Genomic DNA, 23,974 nt, shown 5'->3' with positions numbered 1-23,974 from the left:
TGCCCCAAAACACTATATTTTTGGGTGGTGGCAGTGCTATCAGATCTAAGCTGGTAATTAAGCTTAGAGGATTCATGTGCTAGTATCTCATTTTCTGAACTCTAAGGTTCAGATCTGAGAGGGAATGCTATGACAGACCTATATGAAGATGAAGCCAACATTAGATGACCAGGGCCAGAGTATCAAATAATTTAGAGTCCTGATGCAGAAAGGAAACTCACGACCACTCTGTGTTTTGATTTAACTTACCTGTATGCATCAGAATCATATATCCTACAAGCTCCTCGGCGCCCACAGCTTCTGCTTCCCCATTTCAAGCATGTCCTGTCTATTAATGCACCAAAATAAATGGGGGCTGGAATTCCGGCTGCAATAAAACATTCAAAAATATATCACTATGTCATATTATGAGGCACAACTTTAGAAAATATAATAGCATTTTCATACTAAGCTCCAACCCTGCCCTGTGCTGTAGTGGTGCTCTAGGTGGGCAGTGGGCTATAGGGAGCCTCTTCCTCCCTTTACAGAAATTGGACAGGATCCTTCAGAATAGTGAGCAGGGTGACTGCTTTTGGAGCTCCAGAGTGATGTGGTCTGACAGCTGAGGGCCTGGCCAGGCTATCAGCCTATGGTGACACACATGGCTTTCTCCAGCATGTATTAGCTCAGCAGTTCCCAACCTGTTCTGTAAAGCACTGGTGGTTTGCAGCTCAATTGCTGCAGCAGTTTTCAGGACTTAGAGGTGCATGGACCTCATGCTGATCCTCTACACTGGGGTGAAATTCATCTTATGAGCCTGGCATTCCTCTTTGTTTCCTACTGAAAAAAAAAGTACATGCGCGGGGGTGGGAGGGCGCAAGGGAGATGAGTGTATGGAAAAGTGCAAAAGTAGATAGTAGACAAAATTGTCAACACTGCTTCAGGTCCAGATTTTAAAGGTGTTTAGGCATTACCCCCACACTGTTGCAAAGTAGAACTCAGGTACCTAAGCCACATTTTCAAAAGTAACTTAGGCACTTAGAGGCTAAATTCACAAAGGATTTAGGTGCTGTGATACTGAATGTGGCAATGCCTAACTTTTAGGCCCCTAGAAAATCATTGGAACGACACTGTGATTCACAAAGACCTGAATTGGGCGCCTCGGCTCCTGTCTAATGCATGGGGAGAGACAGGCACCTTAGAATGCGAGTCATATAAGCCAGCATTCTAGGTGGGGAGCTAGCCAATGGGAGATGTTGCGAAGATGGGTGTGTGCTAAGCCCCACCCCTGTCACAGAGAGACTGAGACCCACAGCAGAATACCCCTTAGCTCAGTGGTTAGTGTTCAAATCCTTTCTGCCCCTTCAGCAGGAGGAATTGAATCCAGGTCTCCCACCTCATGGGTGAGTGCTCTAACTATTGGGCTAAAAGGCATAAGGTGGACACCATCTTCTCCTCCAGTGGCCAGATTTTAAATGGGACCTGATTCAGTAAGGTGGCCTCTGAGCACACCAACTGGATTGGACCCCACACATGAGTCGGGCCAGCAAATGCCTAGCTTCCCCTGTTTGTGAATTGCTCAGGGTCTTACACGAGTGATGAGTGTCCAGATGACTAGAGTGAGGTAGCAGCACACATGTTTAGATGGGTGCTAATGGAACTTTCAACCTGAAACCTTAGGTGCCAAGTGATTTTAGGGGCCTACAGTATTCAGTGGCAGTTTTGTGAAATGCAGTGGAGCCTTAAACTGAGATTAAAGGACCTGAGTCTGGGATTTACCTTTGTGAATCTAGGCCTTACGAGCCTTAGTCCCACTGACTTTCATGAGACTTAAGCTAAGAAGTCAGGTAGGTGTTGCAGTGCTAAGCAGAACAAAGCCTAAATACTTCTCAAAATCTGGGCCTGAGTAATTTAGCAGTCAAAGTCCTATTTATTTCTAAGAGTGACATAGGCACTTAGGAGTCTAAATCTCACTGAAAGTCAGTGAGACTTAGCCAGGGGTGAAAGTGAAATAGGGACTTACCAGTATGGGGCTGGGTTGGGGCCGGCTCTCGCCCCCAGAAGGGGTGGGGACTCGGGCGGAAGGGGCAGGGATGGGGGGGTCAGAGTCAGCCCCAGCCCGCCCTGTACCAATAAGTGCCCTCCTCCTCCTCTGCCGGGGTAGCAGTGGCAGCGGGGGCTCCAGCAGCTGTTTAAAGGGCCCAGGGCTCGGCTGCCGCTACTACCCCAGGCCCTTTAAACCGCTGCCAGAGCCCCTGCCGCTGCTTCCCCAGGGCTCTGGCAGCAGGGCTCTGGGGGCTATTTAAAGGGCCCAGGGCAGTAAAGGCACAGGGAGCCCCGGCCCTTTAAATAATCCCCAGAGTCCTGCTGCTGCTACCCCAGGGATCCAGGAGCGGTGCTCTCATGGCAATTTAAAGGGCCTTGGGCTTCCCAGGCCCTTTAAATTGCCACCTGGGGAAGCAGAGCTACCCTGGTGCGGAGCACTAGCTCTTGCTGGTATGCAGTACTGGGGTGTACCAGATTACTTTCACCCCTGGACTTAGCTTTTGAAAATAGGCTTTAGGTACTTTTGAAAAGTTTACTCAATGTAAATATTTGTTCAAAATAGAACAAAACATTTACTGCACCAAGGACAGCTAAAAATGCATGCACACATTCCTAAAATAACTGTCCCAGATGCTGTGTGTGCCCCTGAGATTTTGTGTCTCTGAATGGGATGAGAGTTGGTCTGTGCCTTGCAAATGAGTGGGGCAATGATACTTGGCATAATCTTTGTATTAAACTGTAGTTCAGACTATGAAAAAGCTTAGAAATCCTTGTGACTGGCCAAAGGAAGAGCGAGATGCATCTTGCATTGCACCCTCCACTCCGGCGTGCTGTGGCCTATGCTGCCCTTTACCCCCCTAAAATAATTTAAAAAAACAATAATCATGGTGTGAAATCCTGGCCCTGTTACAATCAATGGGAATTTTGGCATCAACTTTATTAATGCCAGGATTCCAACCCTGTACTGAACCATGTTTGTGCAGCTTTTTTTCTGCATTAAAATATTGCACTCCTTTATAGTTTAGTTTTAAACTAAAAAGAGTGTATTCTCTGTGTATTCTATCCAGAGGGCCACATGTATATATTCTGTGCTTATGAGAGCATCTGTGATCTGCTTCTGCAGGTCCAGTTCTAACTTCTATGGCACTAAACAAACTGGGAGCATGAACTTTTCTAATCAGATATAGCTTGGTCCGAAACCTAGAAAACCATTATGACACTTATTCTCACACATTTTTTCATTTTTGGATAGTGCTCTAGGCACCTGTCCCATGAATTAAAAATCACACAAACAAACAAAGAATTGCCGATAACTATATCCACCTCAGCCTATGGGTGCAGGAACAATTTGTATAGTGGAGCCACTGAACCAAACTGTAAACATAAAAATGGCCCTACTGGTTCAGACCAAAGGTCCATCTAGCCAGTAGCCTGTCTTCTGACAGTGGCCAATGCCAGGTGCCCCACAGGGAATGAACAGAACAGGTAATCATCAAGTGATCCATCCTGTCACCCATTCCTAGCTTTTGGTAAACAGAGGTTAGGGACACCATCCCTGCCTTGGGTGGAAACCACTTCAAGCCAGGGAGTGTTGCCGCACCCCTCATTCCAGCACCTACACCTCAGCTCATTCCCTCCTAAACTGCCTTGGAGGAGAGAGAGAAAACATAGCTGTTCTAGCATATCTGGAGCATTCTGGCTCTGAGGGACCAATGAGGGGATTAAGTTCCAAAATGGAGGACCCTTCACAGATAACAACCTGCCAGCAGTTCCTTTTTGTTTATATTAAGGGAGCTCCAATTTGACTCTCTCTTCTGATCTCAACTATGGCAGTATGTCACAGGGCGAGAGGCCATCTTCCAGGCAACCAGGGCCCTAACCTTTTATGGCTCTTTATAGGTTAACACCAACACCTTGAATTCCACCCAGAAGCTTATTGGAAGCCAGTGCAGATTGTGGAGCACTGGCCTGATGTGCAATTCCACTTCATGTGCAATTCTGCTTAATAAGCACATTGCAGCATCCACAATAGCATCAGCTTCTGAATGGTGCCAGGATGCAGGCCCACACATAGCACATTACAGCAATCTCATCTTGAGCTGAGGCATGGGTAATTGTTGCAAGGTCCAAATCAGAGAGGAAAGGTTGTTTTGCCAGGTGCAGTTGCAAAAATGTGCTCGTGGCCACATCTTGGACATCCAGGGGCAGCCCAGAGTCTAACACAGGGACTGTCGTTTTGTTCTTTATTTGCACAGTGCTTAGCACAGTGGGATCCTGCTTGATGGCTGAGGCTCAGCATTACGGAACTATTACTGCTATCACTAATACTATTAATAATAATAGCACTGCCAAATTGTGCATCTGTTTTGCAAATGCACTTGGTGCCATTTAAAGCCAGCAGACACTCAAAGGTATCTAAAAAACTCAAATAGTGTAGTCAGAATAATTTATCTTACCTAGGGCTCTCATAATCAGTGTGAACAGACCAACTGCAAGAGATTTTAGCTCTGGGTGAACACACCTAAAGATAGATAAATGTAAGTCACAATAATAGGTCTCCATAATACCTAGACGTACTCATTAAAATGTATTATTTCCCCATAGAATTATTATTCTTGATGACAAAATACAAAACTTTAGAAGGAGACTGTCTTGTACATTTGACAAAAACACATTAAATGACATGGGAAAAGTGAACTAATCAATTGCTCTCCATTGAATATTCACTGGAAAGTCAATGTACAGCACATAGTTACTGAGGTGAATCTATATGAAATACTGGCACCTTCTACCCATCTCTTGCAGAATTGGGTGTCCCCAAATACCTGTTCTACTGCCTTTTCATTATGGGCTTTATGAACTGATGGGGACTATGATATTGCCCTGGGGCAAAACTTCTAGAAATGGCATAATTGGAACAGCATCTTGTAACATTGTAATGCCATTCCCAAAGGCTTAGTTTTCAAGAGCCACATTCTTAGCAAAGATGCAAAGCAACATGCCACTTATATTGGTGTATAACGAATTTCCAAGAGATTAAACTAAACTGCTGCCACAGGGGAATCTGACAAAAGTTTTGAGTTAATTATATATCCAATGTGTGTTGGATCCCTTTAAAGTTATTGTCATGAAAAACCACCTTCTTAAACAACAATTATTTCTGCATATTATATTAGCATCTCTTTCTATATATTCATACATGACAAAATATTTTTTACAACTCCTATTAGCATTCCCACTGATTTTGCTTTCAAATTACCTTCGGATTTCATAGTGACCAAACTTTCTCACTACCAAGCTTTTATCCATCTCCTATTTCACATAAAAAAATAATGTCAACAAAATGTGTTTCAGCTGGACTTTCTTTTGTTCCTCAGTCTACTTATACAGACTACATACAAACTACATTTGTATGTGTAGCTTCTAATCACAGAAACAGATCTAATTGTTTTCTGTACTACAAACACAAAATTCAGATGTAAAAGCCAACACAGGTCAGCTTAATAGCAAGAGGGAGAAACTGACTGTAATGTATGAACATAATAGTTAAATTTGGTGGTAGTGCCCACCAACCATTTTAATGCTTCATAATTAAAAATGGATTCAGAGAAGACAGCAGTAAAAGAGTGCTAGATTTCAAGAAAGTTAGGGTAATTTGGAGAAATTAAGTCTCCCATGATGGGAAAAACCCTTACTGATATTAAAAAAATTATTTTGGTTTCACTTACCTAAACATAGTCATGTATAAAGAGGTGGCTCCTAAAGCATAGAAAAAGGCACTTATAACTTGTAGTACTGTATAATAAATAAACTTTCTTGAGCAGTCGTCACTTTTTGGACATTGTCCCAAAACTACAGAAGCATTTCCTGACTGTGAATCTGTAATTTCCATGCAGGTGCAGTTATGATACACCTAAAAGATACAATTTTGATTTGTTGGTATATTATTAATCAATATGGCATACAGCATTAAAATACAAGCAAAACCTCACATGAAAATATGACCCAGGTAAACACCCCACGGGCCTCTAACCAGTTCTTGTTTGCATTTCTCAGAAGTTTCAACATTCAGTAATTTCTTAGTTTCTTTCCTATGTGTCATGTACTTCTTGTACATGGTAGGTTGCAAGGCTGAAAGCAGCAGGTCAAGCTTCTGTATCAATTATAGACTGACTACCAGGGCTGTCCCTGGGGTGGGCAAGGCCTGGGACATTAGAAACTCGGCACCTATCTGCCAGGGGGTGCTTTGCCCAAGCCCTGCTCCACTCCGGCCCTGCCCCACTCCACTCCTTTCCCCAAGGCCCCACTCCAGCCCCACCTCCTGCCTGCCTCTTCCCCACCCAGTTCTTCCCCCTCCCCTGAGTGTGCTGTGCCCTTGCTCCTCCTGACACTGCAAAACATCTGATCCGTGGAAGGCCATAAGTGGCAGGAGGCCCACTGGTGGGCAAAAGGTGCTGGAGAAAGGGGGAGGTTCTGGTGGGGGGTTTCCTACTCGCCCCCACCCTCCACTCTCCTCCCTGTTTGCCTCCTCACCCCACTCGCCCGCGCACCTCACTGCCTCACCCTCCTCCTGCGGGACCTCCCAAAGCACGGGGCCTGGGGCGGTTGCCCTGATTCGCCATACCCTAGGGACGGCTCTGCTGACTACAAAGTTTATTTCTCAGAGGTACACTGGTGTCTTTGCCATAGAATCCTTTAATGCTCTGCCAGATATGGCTAAGGTTAACTTAAACAAGGTATTTTACACACAGCACCACCTCATGACTTAATCATATAATGCAGGTTAGTATTCCATTACAATATGAGCTCTCCTGTGAGGCAGGAATCTCTCTCTAAAGAAACATTGTTAACATTGAAGGGCTGGATTTTGTAATCAGATCTGGCCCCCTTTGCACCAGTTCCTTGTCTTCCTCAGGTGCAGGGGCGTGTCAGGGGCAGGAAGGTAGAAAATAGCTCTAATTCTCATCAAGGCCACAGCTGGACCTAAGAATCAGGAAACTGCAACTGGCTCTCTGAGACCTTTCCCCATTCCCCTTCTCCCATGTCAAAACAGAGATCAAGTGAAGCAGAGACTCTGTCCCTGTATCTCCAAATCCTTTCATTCCAGCCTTGACAAAGCCCCTCAAATCATGATAAGTTGTGCCAGGACAAGTCACAGTGTATATCTATGCAGCACATTTACCCTAGAGCAGTGGTTTTCAAACTTTTTGAGCCGAGTCCTGCCTTTGAGTTAAACATTTTGGTTGTGTCCCCCCAACCCAGACAAAAATAGACACACTACCCACCCCCAGGGGCAGCTCCAGGCTCCAGCATGCCAAGCGCGTGCTTGGGGCGGCATGCTGTGGGGGGCGCTCTGCCGGTCGCCAGGAATGCAGCAGGCAGGGACCTCCTGCAGGTGGACCGCCACCGAAGCCGTGGGACCAGCGGACCCTCCGCAGGCATGCCTGCAGGAGGTCCACTGGAGCCGCTGGACTGGCGACCAGCAGAGTGCCCCTCGTGGCATGATGCCATGCTTGGGGCAGCAAAATGGCTAGAGCCGCCTCTATGCACCCCTTGGGTTTTCAGGGTGGGGGAAGGTGCATGCGACAGTCTTTGGGGTGGAGACAGTGCTGGGCATGGAGGCTGTTGGGATGTTGTCACTGACTCACAGGTTGGGTGGCCTGCAGAGGTGAGTCAAGGGGGGGAGGTGGCACTCCCTCCTCAAGCACTTCTGCGCGGGGACTGGTCCGAGCCACCAGGCATCGTTTTCCGAGCTGCCTGATATTGCCGCTTGCCCCCCAAACATTCCTCTTCACACTCCTAGGGCGGTGCACCCCATAGTTTGAAAACCTCTGCCCTAGAGATTGCACCTGGGCAACTACCTCAGCGTAGTTACACTGGTTGCTAAAAACCTCAATGTAGCGAAGATCTGATTTACAAAAGGCAAACAAACAGAGGTCTGCCTTTAGGCAGTGTGTAACACTTTTCAGTGTGTGTTATGTGTTTCCCTCAGAGCCCAATGTGAGTTTGTTACAGCCTCAGGTACAGAGCCTGGCTCTTTTGCTCGAGCTGCAGAGACTCAAGCATCTAGCTCTGGAAGTTTGTGGTTCTCAGTGATCCTCACAAATGCATGACCGTTCCTCTTGCTCTGTAATCGATCTGATCTTTTCTAAATATACGTCACTAATATACCAATGTTCTTAAGCAAAAAAGATGGGGAAAAACTGGGTAAGGCTCTTACCTTGTTCTTCCCATGTCCTGTCGAAGCCTTGCATCCAGCAAGACAAGCTGATATATACGTGAGTCCATTGTCTCCACAGACAGGATCCCACTGGTTCATGGCACATTTGCAGTCAGAGTTGCAGACAGAAAATAAGGAGGTTTCATGACGTGCAACTGGTTTGCTTACGAGGTAAATTTACAAAGGCATAACATTGTTTTATTACAAAATCTATATTTCAATGAAACATTAAAGAAGAATACAGTATCGCAAATTTGTCTTTCACTCCTACCTCATATCCTCATTATTGTAGAACTAAACTAATATTCCAGGTAAACAAGCTTAAATTGTTCCTATTCTTGTAACATTGATCTTGTGGCCTCAGCTTCCATCCCACATACATTGAAATACAGATGACTACTGGATTATGAGAAGTTCTATGACAAAGAAAGGGATTTCTGCCCATTATAGCCCAGAAAAACTAGACCTTTAGTTCTAAGACACAGTGAAATTCTTGACACTATCTGTGTCCAGTCCCACCATTCTAGCTGCCTAAACCCACACCCTAAAACTCTAATTCATTTTATACACGAATCACACTCAAAGCCGGCTCCAGGGGTTTTGCCGCCCCAAGCAGACAAAAAAAAAAAAAAAAATGCCGCGACCGCGATCTGCAATTCAGCAAGAGATCCTTCGCTCGGAGCGGGAGTGAGGGACCCTCCGCCGAATTGCTGCCAAATCCCTGAAAGTGCCACCCTACTCCAGAGTTACCACCCCAAGCACCTGCTTGATAAGCTGGTGCCTGGAGCTGGCCCTGATCACACTGACACAGTTATTCAATTAAGACCCATACCCCAAACTGATGTAATTATAACCCCGCCTTTCCCCCTCCCAAAAAAAAGTAGCAGTATGTAAATTTCAGACAAAGTATATCAATATAAAAAGAGGGCTACATTCTCATCTGGTGTAAATCAATCTAGCTCCATTACAATTTATACAAACTTAGAATCTGACATTTTCTAATGGTATAATCCTTCAATATTTGTGGAAGATACAGTAAGTACTACAATCGTGTGTTTGTATTCAATCGTGACAAAATATTATGCTATTTGTAATGCTACCAGAGAAAGGAAACGTGCTGTATATTACATAAGATGTATACATACCCATCATAAGATACTGTCAGTCCTGCCACTACATGGTTCTCACAGCCCACAAAAAAGTATGAGAGGCTTATGAGAAAAGCCATCAGTGACATCCCAAATCCAAATTTTGTAGCTCCAATCATGCCCATTTTGTATTTCTTCATTATGAGCCCTCCTAAGAAAATCCCAATGCTTACAGCAGGTAAACCAGTTACTCCTGCAATAAAAGAAAGAGGAGGGATACTGGAGAGGTGCAGTCACATTCTGTCACACATAACTGATTTAACACATGAGCTGGCTGAAATTGGTGAAAATTTTCATAACATACTGCCTGAAAAATTTCATCAATTTATTTCATGTCTCAAAATACCACGACTTTTCAAGGGCCCAAGAATCTCCCCTAATACTTTTGCCAATGAACCTGTGAAAAATACATCTAGATGTATGTAATTACGGACCACACTCTGTCCCAATTTGTGCAGCGTCATGAGAGGGTAAGGGCGCATAAGACTCCTCCTTATGCCCTTGTGTTGATCACCTGTACCACAGGTTGCAGCATAGGAGAGGAAGTTGGATCCGGAAAAGTGCTAGATTTTCCCTCCCACTGGAAGGAGCACTGGCTTTGCCCACTCCAAAGTATCAGCCAGAATAGCTGCACCAGCATATTGGGTGACATGCACTGCACCATGCAGAGGCCCAATGTGGAATACCAACCATTCAGACCAGTGGGGACACCAGGAGGCAGATAGTGGCAGACATCTACCCTAGCAACTGTATACGTGGCCATGTGCAGGCTTGTGACATAACCCCCGCCCCCCAATGTCCACACTTAAACTCCGGAAGCATGTGCTTCAAGGTGAGCAGAGGGCAACGTAAGCTACCATGCCTGAGGGTGTGAGTAAGTACACACTTTAGCTGTGGAAAAGTCTAATACCTGTGCCAGTTTGCAGTGTGAATGGGGATGAGGAGCATCTACCGGGTTTCAAGTTTCAATAGTCTTTCAGTCCTAGTTCCACAATGCACTGAATCCTTTTCTTCCCAACCCTTTCAAAACCTAGGTCTCTGTCACCCTGTGCACTGGTAGTAGTGTGCTGCACTGCCCCCGGCAGAACAATTGTTTGTTGCTGTATTTACAGGCGTGTGACATTACCCAGGGTATTATCTGGACTGCAGGTGCCAGCTTCCTCATTTCCCCGGGGGTGCTCGACCCCCCACCACTCCAGCCCAAGTCCCACCCCCACTCCACCTCTTCTCCCAAGGACAAATCCTGTTATCCCAAATGGAGTTTCCCAAACACTTCAATCCAAATACACTGGTTTAAATAAAAGAATAAAACAAACGTGTTAACTACAGAAATTAAATAAAAGTAAAATGCAACTAATGCCTAACTTAACACGCAAAGTGAATTCAAAGCAAAGGTCTCTCTTACAGCAGTCTTACTGACTGAATTGCTTTTAGTCAGGATCCCTCCCCTGTCCAGTGATGCTTCCTTTGTTCTTCAAGTGTTGTTGATGCCTAGCCACTTAACCAGGTGACAGATCATTTGCTTTTGATGACACTTGGCTGGGGTGTTGGCTAGGCTTTTGTCTCTGGAAAGCTGCTTGGTGACTGCTCTCAAAATTTGGAATACGTCTTAGTAACATCACACAATAGAATCTGATAACTTTACATACAATGTAGCCACACATATTTTACCAGGACAATAATGATCAGCAAATTACAGTAGAAATTTAGAGTTACAAACCGACCGGTCAACCATACACCTCATTTGGATCCAGAAGTACACAATCAGGCAGAAGCAGAGACAAAAAAGAAAAAAGCAAATACAGTACTGTGTAAAACATAAACTACTAAAGAAACAAAGTGAAAATTAAAAAAAAAATTGACAAGGTAAGGAAACTATTTCTGTGTTTGTTTCATTTAAATTAAGATGGTTTAAAGCAGCATTTTTCTTCTACATAGTAAAGTTTCAAAGCTGTATTCAGCTGTAAGCTTTTGAAAGAGCAACCATAACATTTTGTTCAGAGTTACGAACAACCTTTATTCCTGAGGTGTTCAAAACTCTGAGGTTCTACTGTATGAGTTTTCAAATGATACCTCAAAAGGCAGTCACTTGGCCCGTGGAGCTGATCAATATGCAGCAACAGTATACCATCCTCCTTAATTTCAGCCAGAGCAGCAGGAACATTCACCTGTACCAGGAAATTGCACAGTCTGGCTCAGTGCTATGAATGCATGAAGCATTTGAGGCACCCGTAGGTTTGGAAGCAGTAGGTTTGGAAGGGCTTACCATACATGCCTTTTCTACAAGGAGCATGACTAGTGCTTTCAAGAATCTCCAGTACTGAGCCTGAAGTGTTTCATGATCCCTTCCTCAGCCCTGAGGCCTCATTGTCCAACAGCACATTGATGTGAGTCAGAGCAAGGAGGCAACAGGGACCATGCAAGGTGCCCCAGAAGACCCAGAGGATGAGGAGCATGTGATTCTGCATCTTTTCCCAGAAAAGCAGGTTGAAGAAACATCACATTATGAACCTGAGGTGGACCCCAAGCTGCTCCAGGAACCAGAACCCCAGATTGGTGAGTTACAGTGGACATTCATGCTCCCCAGCAATATCCCCTCTTGCTCTGGTGCTAAATTCCCTATTTTAAGATCAAGGACTTTTGAACTACTATGCACTGATTTTTCTTCCCTGGATAATAGACCATGCATTACTACAGTGCTGAAGACATGGCATTGTCATTATCCATCTCCTTACCAAACACCTTCCATTTTAATTTCTCCATCCAGCCCCCCTCTCTGCTCCAACTCTGAAATGGTCCTCAAACAAGACAGAGTTCTAAATCATTAACTTTATTGATTTCTGATTAACCAAAATTATGCATTTGGCTTCTAAAGCTTTTTTTTTTTTTTCCAGGGGAGGAAGGACTGGATGTGGAAGGGACCAGCACGTAGCTGTAGAAAACTTACAGTTGGTTGTTGAAGGAAAAGTAAGTAGCAGTGATCTTTTCTGCCTTGGAAGATTACAAAGTCTTTACAGTCCCTGTCCTCATCCTATCCCTGCCCAGAGCTATGCTGTATGAGCCAGGGCTAGTAGGGATGGGAGAAGGGACTGGTCTGGTGGTTGGATAAAAACAGTGTAGTTCAGGTGAGAGGTTGCAATGCTTAACTGTATCTTCTGGCAACCTAATAAAGTTATGGGTTGTCTCTTTCTCTCCCTCTCCATTTCACCTTTGCTATGCAGGCATAGAGGCAGGATTTTCTCACAAAGTCAGGTGTTGGGATGGTTCGTGGTTCCAATCTCCTTTTCCATTAAACCTCTGTATTCCAGCTCAGAATTTCATCCATTTCCAGTCAAATTCCCTCCTCATCCTGTAAGCACATTTCAGCAAATTTCTGCTGAAGCAAAAACTCCAGTTGGTTCTTCAGGTTCACCAGCAGTGCAAATCTGCCTGGTCCACCTTCATAGCTGATGAAGCCCCTTAATTTGGCAATATGTAAGGTGAGGGTGACCATTAGCAGAAACAGTTCTTTGGTATACATTGCCAGCTCTCCTCCACGGGACTGAAAAGTCACTTCTCTTTTCCATTCTAACACTCTGAAAAAAAACATGTTCTCCAAATTTTGGCTAGTCTGAAGGGCAGAAACTGTAAACTAGTAACATAGCCTCTGGAAGGAATTACCCCACCTCTACACCCCTGTTTGAACAGCACGAATATTTTATATTGCTACAAACTAGTATAGGTTTTCTTATCATTACTAGCTTCTGCTCCTTCCTCATAAAAGGTTTCTGAGAATTAAGGATAGTGAGACAGCTACATTCCTGGAATGCTGAAAAGTAACAAAATTGTGGGCCTTTAGAGCAAAGTTATGTTATGTGGGGGGATTTCTCAGCTTATTCCAAAGGACAAAAACATAATGCTCTCCTTTTCTTCGAGAACTGGCAGGACTTTCAGCTCCCAAGAGTGAAACCATGGCACCAAGAGGGTAGAAGCGGCATCTCAGGGACAGCAGAGGAAGTCGGAGAAGGGTCCTGGAAGCGCTGCTCATAAAAAGGAGAAACCAGGAGCAATTTGAATTCCACAGAGCATAGGAGGAGCAGTCTCTTCAGCAGGAACTGGTTCATGGACATGGAGACACAGGGAACAGGAACATTCTCTAATGGAGAGGCTGTTTTGATGGCTGAAAGGGTGGGGCATCCACCTGCTGTCAAGACCTCACAATCATCCAATCGACTGCTGCTGCCTCCTCCTCTGGCTGCCAGCCAGGGTGCTGCTGAGCCAGAGGATCCTGTTGCAATAACTCCCCCAACTGACCAGGAGGAGAACACTGAGCCTGAAGTAGTCCTGGAACACTAACATGTTCCAGCCTCGAAAACTCTTTGCAAGAGATATCCGCAGATCTCACCACAAGCCATTGTTCTATGTCGTTCACCCCTTCTATTGAGATGGGGAAGGAGATGTGTGCAAAGACAGTCTTGTCAGTAGTAAACGGTTACTTTGCCAACAGTATGTTATTGTTCTGATTTCAAAGTTTTTCCATTAAACCTTCTACTTCATATTTTTAGTAAATGTTTTGTTTTGTTTAACTGTGTGTTGGTCCTCCTTCCTAATGATGAACTGAAGGTGCTTTTTCATTCTTGACTGGGCCGCAAGCTTCCCAGTTCATTTAATGGAATGGTGTGTAAAAATCTGGTGTCATCATAATGTCCCCCTAAAGTTCAAAAATACCTTAAGTCACACATCAAGTATCAGAGGGGTAGCTGGGTTAGTCTATAAGGTGCCACAGGATTCTTTGCTGCTTTTAAGTGACACAATTACACAGAAAGGATAGGGAACCACTACTATTTTTCAGCTTAGAAAAGAGGTCAATCAATCTTTTAAAGGCTTTATTAGACATGTTGAAAATCAAAACCAAAGAATAGTAACAAAGAAAAAGAGTACATACAGCAACAACAGACAAGGGCAGTACCCTGTACAGAAACACCCCCTTCCTGCCTTGCCAAAACTTTAAGAATTTCAGTGATACCAAGGACTAATGCTCTATAACAGTCCTTAGTTGCACTTAACTCTGCTGACAATAAAAAGTCTAAAAGCGCAATGCAATACTTTCCCCATCAAAGCAAACTCTCATAAGCTCACTTAAAAAGTTTAAATGTTCCAAATAAGCAAGGTTTCTAAAGAAGTGTGAATTGTGTAGACAAAAACATTGCTCAATGAGCACTTAATGACTCAGTTGCCACCCTCCACAACACAAAGGTAATAACCCAGTTGAGGTGCCCTGTTAATTGTCATTAATGTGTGCAATGTCACATGAATAAATGGCTAATGACCTTTGGCTACAGGGGAACAAAACTCTCACAAAGCTGTGTAGCCCTGTAAGTATGTACAAATGTTTCCTCATGTGCATATCCAGAAGCTATACAGGATGAATAAGTGTCCCGTGGCACAGGCAGATATCATCCTCTGCCTCTCTGCTGTGCCAAGATATATGCACATACAGCATCACTGATTTTCCTCTCTCATTGGGAACCAGGACCAGTAGTCACATGGGTGGAATCCAGCTTCCTATACAGAGTTTTTAAATCAGACTTGTCCTGAGCTCATTCAGGGTGGAAACATTTCCCTTTATCTCACAACTGTTCTGAAGTATGCAGCAGGTGATGATTATATGAACAGTGTTTGCCACATTGACATCCAGACAGCAGCAAAAGCAGCACCAATGAGCTTTCAGTTTACCAAACGTGCACTCCACAACCGGTCTGCAGCTACTTAGCTTGTAACTGAATTCCTGTTTTCCAGGGTCATTGATGTTGGGTACAGTTTCATCAGCCAAAGCAGAAGCAGGTATGCTACAATACAAGTTGGCACAGACACACTGTATAGAACCACATTTCTGGGAAATAAAATCCCTTTTCCCTCACTTCAGGTACAACCCTGATCTCCTCAGCATCCAGCATTTCTCACATTTATATTAATGAATCTGCCCTTGTGGTCTACTAAGCCTTTCAGAACGATTGAATGGTAACCTTTTTGTGTCACATACTCAGTTGTGCTCCTTGTGATGGGCAAAATATTGGAATCTGAGTGCCACCTATAGTCTCTGCACAGTTCGGAAGCCGCATCCTCTGAAATTCATATATTATTTTTGGAACTCTTCTTATGGCAACCCCTGGGTAAATTAATTGCCTCACAAATCTCACAACAACCTTCGCAGAGGACTTTCCAAACCTAGAGTGGTTTGCAACAGACCTATAGCTGTTTGATGTTGTCGGCTTCCACTGGGCAATAACAACCCACTTCTGAATCGGTATGGTTTCCTTGAATGGAATGTGCTAGAAGGGCTTTGCAAGCTCTTCACACAGTTCAGTGAAGGTCTGTTTCTTCATTCAGAGGTTTTCAAGCCACTACTGGTCATCCCAGGTTTCCAAAACAATATAATCTCACCACACTGTGCTAGTTCTCCTGCATCAGAAGTGACAGTCAACTAAAGAGCATACCATGACAACACTGGCATTCATCATATCTGTACCATATGAGCTGAATGAATTGTTATTAACCCTCAATGTCAGCCATCTTCCATGTGTCAGAAAATGCTGGCCAAATTCCATCCAACATCTCACAGAGTGCGTACTCCACTGCATACCCATTGGTCTGCAATAAGGAGCAGAAGTAGAACCAGATAATCATCTATTTGCTTCATGTTTTCCATCCAGTTTTGTAGGGAAGGGCAATATGATCAGGAAGTGCCATAGGCAAATGTGTGAAAGCAGAAGACCGTACCAACAAAACACAGCAAAGCAGTTCATAGAGTGTCTCCCTGTCATGCACAGAATCCTGGAATACTGTTCCTGAAACATTAAGCGCTAACATTAAGTACATACAACGATAGTGTGGACACAAGTATATGTGTGTGCACAGCTGTATACTAGTGTCCAGCACAGTATGCGTGTGTATGTGTATATGGGAAACACACACAAGTCTGAACATGGTATGAACATAATCCAGTACTCAGATATGAGCACAAGTATAGACATAGCCTGTAATACTCTGAGATTATGTCTCACATCTGCCACCTGGTGTGTCTGCTCCGAAGTTGCCACAATAGAGTCCTTAGCAATTCTATATATTCAAAGATGCATGCAAATTTATCCTGGAAGCCATCTATTACAATTTTGTCTCATGAAAAGGAAACAAAGAGAGACACATTACAGTCACCCTATCTGTCCACTACAGAATCAAGTTCTATGGTGACTTTGTATAATTCCATCACAGATGGGGGACTCTTTTTCCCTTCAGAAAACTCACCATGCTCAATAAAATGTACATCAAAATACATTCCCAAGCACTGTAACACTCACCTGTTACAAAGTTAGACTTAGATGCTGACTGACCATACTGTTGTTCCATGTATTTTGGTTTGTAAGTCAAGAAACCAATAAAACTACTGAATTGTAACAGTGAACAACACAAAAATGTTACGTAAATTCTATTACTGAATACTCTTTTCAGAGCGATAAAGAAACCTGAAAGAAACAATATACAATTTTATTTGTAAAAATGCTTGGCATAATTACTGGTAAATAATCTATGAGATTCAGAACCAGATCCTGCCCTCAGACACCTAGGTGTTTATCCCAATGGCATCAGTAAGATTTGCAGGTGAGTATCTGAGGGCAGAATCTGGTCCTCAATTAGAATATAGGCTGTGAAATTACAGTTGAATCCTCAGAAATGGTAATCCTAGAAACTTCAGTGGAGACATGCCAACTGAGGCCCCAGTCAGCCAGGGAGATCTACACAGAAGGGATCTGGGGAAACTGAAGTCAATGGGGCAGCACACAGGCCAAAGGGACTATCTGCTCAAATGAATCTCACTGCAGAATCCAGGCCAAAGTGATTTCTCCGTGGTTCCGCTGTACCTTGTGTCATGTCTTGCATTGGGAACTGTAGCCAGTGGTTTTAGTTTATTGTTCATTTATTGTGTGATGTTATGATTAACTAACATGTTATGTCATTTATCCAGGGTTGCCAACCTGAGCCTGAGAAGGAGCCAGAATTTACCAATGTACATTGCCAAAGAGCCCCAGTAATAAGTTAGCAGCCCCTCACCAGCTGCCCCCTCCTCCCGCCCACCGGCAGCCCTGTCAATCAGTGCCTCCCCTTCCCTCCTGGTCAGCTGTTTCGTGGCATGCAGGAGGCTCTGAGGGAAAGGGGGAGGAGCGATGGAACATCAGGCTCAGGAGAGGGGATGGGAAGGGGTGGAGTGGGGGCAGGGCCTGTGGCAGAGCCAAGGTTGAGCAGTGAGCACCCCCTGACACACTGGAAATTTTGCGCCTGTAGCTCCAGTTCCAGAGTTAGTATATATACAAGGAGCTACATATTAACTTCTGAAGAGACGCATGTGGCTCCGGAGCCACAGGTTGGCCTCTCCGTCATATATAATCATTGAATGCAAAATAGAGTTAAATTGTAGGATTATAGTAGTATAAAATAGATCAATAGTTAGAAGGGATAATTACATAGTAGGTATCTAAGTAAGTAGGGCTGAAACACAAGGCCTACAGGTTGAGGCCTGTAAGATTTTAACTTAGCCATACTAGGCCAGAGACTTAAGAAATGCTTGACATAAGTAAGTGACCAAAGAATGACCCTATCTTCCCACTAAATTACAGGAAAAGATATACCAGTGGGTGATATTGTGAAAAATTAACAGAATACATTTTTGCTTACAAGATATCCAGTAGTCACATTTTTCTAACACATGCTCTAACCTCAGGGTGCACTACATGCATAAATGTTAACGAGGTATAGTCAGAATCACATTATAAAAACAGGGTGCCCAGATTAGGAAAACTGTGTTCCCTACGGGAAACCCCATCACGAAATATCCCTTTACTGGTGATCAATTGGCAAGGCAGCCATCAGACCTTAAGAATATTGTTAAGGGTGTGTGAATATAATGATTTTTTTAACTTGTGCATAGGTCTTTATAGAATTTTTTATATGCATAGGTAATCATAACTTTAATGGTAACTTTAACAAAGCTTGTAAAAGAGACTAGACCAAGTATGTGTGAATATGTGTGTAGTCACTAACCATGGTCTTTACATGTTCGTAGACACTCTAAATCTGAAGCAATAGGAGAGGTAACATTCACTCTGTTGAATGAACAACTCTAGCCACCAGAGCCAAATCCACAGTGATGTAATACAACACTACTAAATTCACTTCAAATAAAATAAAAGACTACAGAACTGAACCAGAATAGAAGTGTAAAGATGGCACAATGTCATCCTTTTTCTTGCCTCTAACCTCCCACATTCCTGCATTGAGCACAGTTCAGCCAGAATGGAAAAATTAGGCTGTCTGTATTTTTCATTGCAGACAGTTGATTTCACATTTTCCATTAAATCTGTGATGATCATGAAAATAATACAGTCTGACTTGCTGCGAAAAGAACCTTCTCATTTTTTTAAGCTTACCCATCACTAATTTTAACACAGATTTTAGTTAAATCTGGTCACTCATTTTTCCTCAGTTACAGTTTATTTCTAGTGCAAACTTTAAAACGTAGATCCTGATTATGTAATTAACCCAATGCAGGTCAATCTTCGTGGCCACCCGGAAACCCAATGACTTCAAATAATCGTGGCGGGTGGAGGTGGGGAACTTTGGGTATTCCTGTGTTACATTGTACTGGTAGGTTTCCAGTTTGGCAGAACATATGAAACACTTGCCTTTTGAAATTACTGACCACTTGACTGGCTGATGATTTTCAGATTCGTGATGCCTGCTCTGGTCTCCTTTAATTTTGGAGAGATCAGATGAAATGTTGTCATCATCCTCTTCCTCCTGCTTTTTGAGACTCTTTGGCAGGAAACAGAACGGTATGGCAGCAATGAGATTAATTATTCCAGATACAATAAAACCAAGCCACCACGCACCTACCCACCGGGAGTCTTTTGGAGTTATGGTTATGCTACCTAGAATAAAATGAGACAAAAAACGAATTCATGAATTAATGAAGAAAAAAAGAGATACCCCCCCCCCCGTAATTGCTGGGAAATCTACATTATACACTGGAAGGAAACTCAGTATTTTCAATATTTAGTGAGATATATTGAAAGATGACATAAAGCAAGAAGGGCACCAGCAGTCATATAATATAAGGACATAAGAATGGCCATACTGCATCAGACCAAAGATCCATCAAGCCCAGTATCCAGTCCCCTGACAGTGGCCAATGGCAGGTGCCCCAAAGGGAATGAATAGCAGGTTATTATCAAGTGATCCATCCCCTGTCACCCAATCCCAGCTTCTGGCAAACAGAGGTGAGAGACACCATCCCTGCCCATCCTGGCTAATAGCCATTGATGGACCTATCTCCCATGAATCTATCTAGCTCCCTTTTGAACCGTGTTATAGTATTGGCCTTGACAACACCCTCTGGCAAGGAGTTCCAGAGGTTGACAGTGCATTGCGTGAAAAAATACTTTCTTGTGTTTGTTTTAAACCTGCTACTGATTAATTTCATTTAGTGGCCCCTTGTTCTTGTAGTAGTAGTAGGAGTAAATAACACTTTTTTATTTACTTTCTCTAAACCACTCATGATTTTATAGACCTCTATCATATCCCCCCTTAGTCGCCCCTTTTCCAAGTGGAAAAGTCCCAGTTTTATTAATCTCTCCTCATACAGAAGCCATTCCGTACCCCTAATAATTTTTGTTGCCCTTTTCTGAATCTTTTCCAACTCCAATATATCTTTTTTGAGATGGGGCGACCACATCTGTACGCAGTACCATGGATTTATATAGAGGCAATATGATATTTTCTGTCTTATTATCTATCCCTTTCTTGATAATTCCCAACATTCTGTTTGCTTTTTTGACTGCTGCTGCACATTGAATGATTTCACAGAACTCTCCACGATGACTCCAAGATCTCTGTCTTGAGTGGTAACAGCTAATTTAGACCCCATCATTGTATATTAGATTATTATTCCAAGGGCCTTCTGCATTTATCACATAAATTTCATTGCCATTTGCTTACCAGTCCACGCATTTTGTGCATCCTTTTGTAGCTCTTGCAGGCTCCTGGACGAACATACTTAATAGCATTGTATCATCTGCAAATTTTGCCACCTCACTCTTTACCCTTTTTTCCAGATAGTTTATTAGTATGTTGAATAGGACTGGTCCCAGTACAGACCTGTGGGGGACACGGCTATTTACCTCTCTCCATTCTGAAAACTGACCATTTATTCTTATCCTTTGTTTCTTATCTTTTAACCAGTTACCAATCCATGAGGGAACCTTCCCTCCTATCCCATGACTGCTTATTTTGCTTAAGAGCATTTGGTGAGGGACCTTGTCAAAGGCTTTCTGAAAATCTAAATACACTATATTTACTGGATCTCCTTTGTTCCCATGCTTGTTGACCCCCTGTAGTGGGGCAGCTATCCTGCTCTTAGAAAAAAGGAAACAGCCATAGCTGGGACCATGCCCCAATCAGGCCACAGCTGGCCCTATAAAAGGCTATGGGCCAGGAGCTCAGACATTCTTTCTCTCTGGTTTGGAGAGAGATGGGTCTGGCTTCTTCGGAGCACAGCAGGGTAACCAGAGCAGAGCAGGGCTGGGGAAAGGCCAGAGGAACTGGGGAGCTCTGGCCTGGAAAACCTCCAGGCTGCAAGCCTTGCTAAAGGCCAGAAAGGGTACTGGGGTTGCAGAGGTGCGGCCCAGGATAGGCAAAGGCAGCAGGTCCAAACCCGGACTGCAGTCTGCCTCAGTGAGCAGGGGCTAGATGGTGACTGGCAGTAGCCACTGAGGCAAGGTTGGGATAGAAGGTTGGGAGTTCCCCTTGGTGGGGAGACCCAGAGAGTGGGGGTACTGCCACAGGGCAGCACCCAAGTAAAGGAGCACCAGGGTCCAGGAAGGGGCCTGCAGCGGGCAAACCACCGGCAGGCAGAGGGCACTCCAAGAGTGGAAAAGCTAATTCCCTGGATGACCAGCAGGAGGTGCCGTGAGTCTGTCGCTTTGCTAACCCCCCAAAGAATTCTAGTAGATTGATTAGGCATGATTTCCCTTTACAAAAACCATGTTGACTATTTCCCAACAAATGATATTCATCTACATGTCTGACAATTTTGTTCTTTATGATAGTTTCAACCAATTTGCCTGGTACTGAAGTGAGGCTTACTGGCCTGTAGTTTCCAGGGTCACCTCTGGAGCCCTTTTTAAAATTACATTAGCTATCCTCCAGTCATTTGGTACAGAAGCTGATTTAAATGATAGGTTACAGTTGACTGACTGACAGATGAATGTCTTAGTTGCTGTTGTTCTTCACTTGCCTTCACACATTTGCTAACTTGTATGATTCAAGGCTACATCCTGCAGAACTTATGGTACTTTTGAGAACAAGAGAATCTGAAATAGGTTTCAAGCAGAGTCACACACACACCCTGGATCTGCTAGGACAAAGTACTTTTTACTTATAATCTTTTTTCTCATAGGACCTTCCAGCAAAATGCTTAATCATGTGCTTAACTTTAAACACATGAAGAGTCCCATTGGCTTCAGTGAGATTTGTCACATACTTAAGTCCATATTATGGAGAATGTGGAAGCTGTCTGCAGTATTTTTATGAATATCATACATCCATCTATTTGTTGGATTGTTTATCTATTGTTTACTATGGGACTACCAAAGATTTAAGTCATGCAAGAGCTGGGTACACTGGGCTGAGGAACAGACAATGGCTTCATATAAGCCCTACTGCTGGTATACAAATACAGTAGAGTTGTCAATTTCTATTAGGTTTTACCTCTATCTTGCTAAGGGTACTGCCTGGCTGGTGATTCCATGTGTGTCTGTGTGTGTGTCTTGACAGGGTAGGAATCCAGGCAGGATATCTAAACAGAGCTTTGTCACTGATAAAAGGACAGCCTCTGATAAGACAGGAAGAGACAGGATTGATGGGTCTCTTAGCTTATCTCAATTTGCAGAGCAAGTGAGGGGGTGTATGGCATAAGCAAGGCCTGCCTTAGCTTAGGTAAGGTATAGATGTATATAGACTATTTACTGTTTTAAGATCTGTTTCTCTGAATGCCTTGGTTCTGAATCAACAATGCTTTGCTTTAAGAAACCTGCTTGGTAAGTGTAATAACCACTTGTCGAAGCTCCTGAAGGAAAATCTGTACAAGGGTCCAAAACCCCAGTTGAACCTGCTAAGAAATCATGGTTTGTCCGAAAGGGATTGCAGCTGAAGGCCGGGTCTCATAGTGAGAGAATTGCATTATTCCATCCCAAAAAGAAGTGGAGGTAATGAACCCCATCACCTGAGAGATTGCACTCTAGGAGACCAGGAGCAGTCATAGCTGGAGTTAACCCAGTGAACATGGCATATATGATCAACGTTTTGTTGGGACTGGGGCCTTAAAAAGCAAAATAAGCAAACACCTTTATGGGGGCACTGTGAACAGTCTCCTCCTGCAAGCATATGCTCAGATCTTAGGCTATATAAAGATCACCAATGGGTGTTAGATTTCAAATGCCTTTATTATCACTATTTATTTATATTACACATGCACAGATGTTTGCAATGGAAAAGAGTGAGCACACGTGTCTGTGTGTGAAAATTTGAATGCACATGAATGGACACTCAATAGAAGCCCCTTTGAAAACATCGCCTCGGATATTTTCTTTTTTGTTTAACCCTTAGTAAAATTTGAACTCAGTAATAGAGAGTAATATTAAACAATTAACATCTTATATGCTCAGCCAACATTTCAAATTAACCACCTAAAATGAAAAATGGATATGCTATCCAACGCCTATCAGTAAGGGCGTGACTCAGCAAAGCATTCTGTGAGGGTGTGTAAGCACATACTTAAATTTAAGCATGTTTAAATGCTTTATTGAATAGGCATGGATTTAAGCCTATGCTCAAGTGCTTTCTTGAATTGGGCCTAAAATATTTCCCATATCTATAACTTTTAAAATTACTTTTTCAGGGAAAACACTTTCTTCTTACCTCACCTTGAAACAAACATATTTATTATTTACTAAAAGGCAAGAAAATATTTGGCATATCCTGGTATAAAGGACTGGCCATATTCATTACTATACAACAGTTTAATATAATTGGCTCTCCATTTTTCCTTACCTAGATCCACAAATCCAATATCCACATACAAGCTGGCACCCAGCGATCCCAACAGGTAGCCAATTATTGGCCCGATCATTGCTACAGTGTGCAAACATGCTGAAAATATAATGAAGTAGACACTGGTGAATTTACAGACATGTGGCCCCATATGTTTTCCACCTACTTTTCTTATTCCTCTCCTAGAACCAGGGTATTCCAGGAAGTGCAAAGACTAGCATCCTGTCATGTGAGAGAGGTTTTTTATTCTTCTCTTTTTTGGTGAAAAAGATCACCGTAGGCAGAATTAATGTATCATTTATAGATTTATTTAAATGTGTTCAGTGGCCATTCAAGACTACAAGAGCCAGATTAACTCCATTCACATAAAACTCAAATTCAAATCTCATTGCAGGTAGAATGAACCAGGACTTGGTGGGTTAAGACAAAAACATTACATGGA

The 23,974-nt window shown here is 43.3% G+C and overlaps 1 protein-coding gene across 1 annotated transcript in view; it reads right to left on the bottom strand.

Moving 5' to 3' along the window:
- Positions 1-23,974, bottom strand: part of SLCO1B3 (solute carrier organic anion transporter family member 1B3) — a 38,257-nt gene that overhangs the window by 2,280 nt on the left and 12,003 nt on the right. Inside the window, exons 6-13 of the mRNA XM_032796025.2 lie at positions 23,533-23,631; positions 19,110-19,355; positions 16,731-16,895; positions 9,391-9,586; positions 8,246-8,408; positions 5,754-5,938; positions 4,482-4,546; positions 250-367 (exon numbers count right to left, since the gene is read on the bottom strand). Coding sequence (XP_032651916.1) covers positions 250-367; positions 4,482-4,546; positions 5,754-5,938; positions 8,246-8,408; positions 9,391-9,586; positions 16,731-16,895; positions 19,110-19,355; positions 23,533-23,631 — 1,237 coding nt within the window. The remainder of the gene's footprint in view (positions 1-249; positions 368-4,481; positions 4,547-5,753; positions 5,939-8,245; positions 8,409-9,390; positions 9,587-16,730; positions 16,896-19,109; positions 19,356-23,532; positions 23,632-23,974) is intronic.

The sequence above is a fragment of the Chelonoidis abingdonii genome, chromosome 1, assembly GCF_003597395.2.
Source record: "Chelonoidis abingdonii isolate Lonesome George chromosome 1, CheloAbing_2.0, whole genome shotgun sequence".
Classification (NCBI taxonomy): domain Eukaryota; kingdom Metazoa; phylum Chordata; order Testudines; family Testudinidae; genus Chelonoidis; species Chelonoidis abingdonii.
Note: the sequence above shows the minus strand (reverse complement) of the source record. Positions and strands in the feature narration are given on the sequence as shown.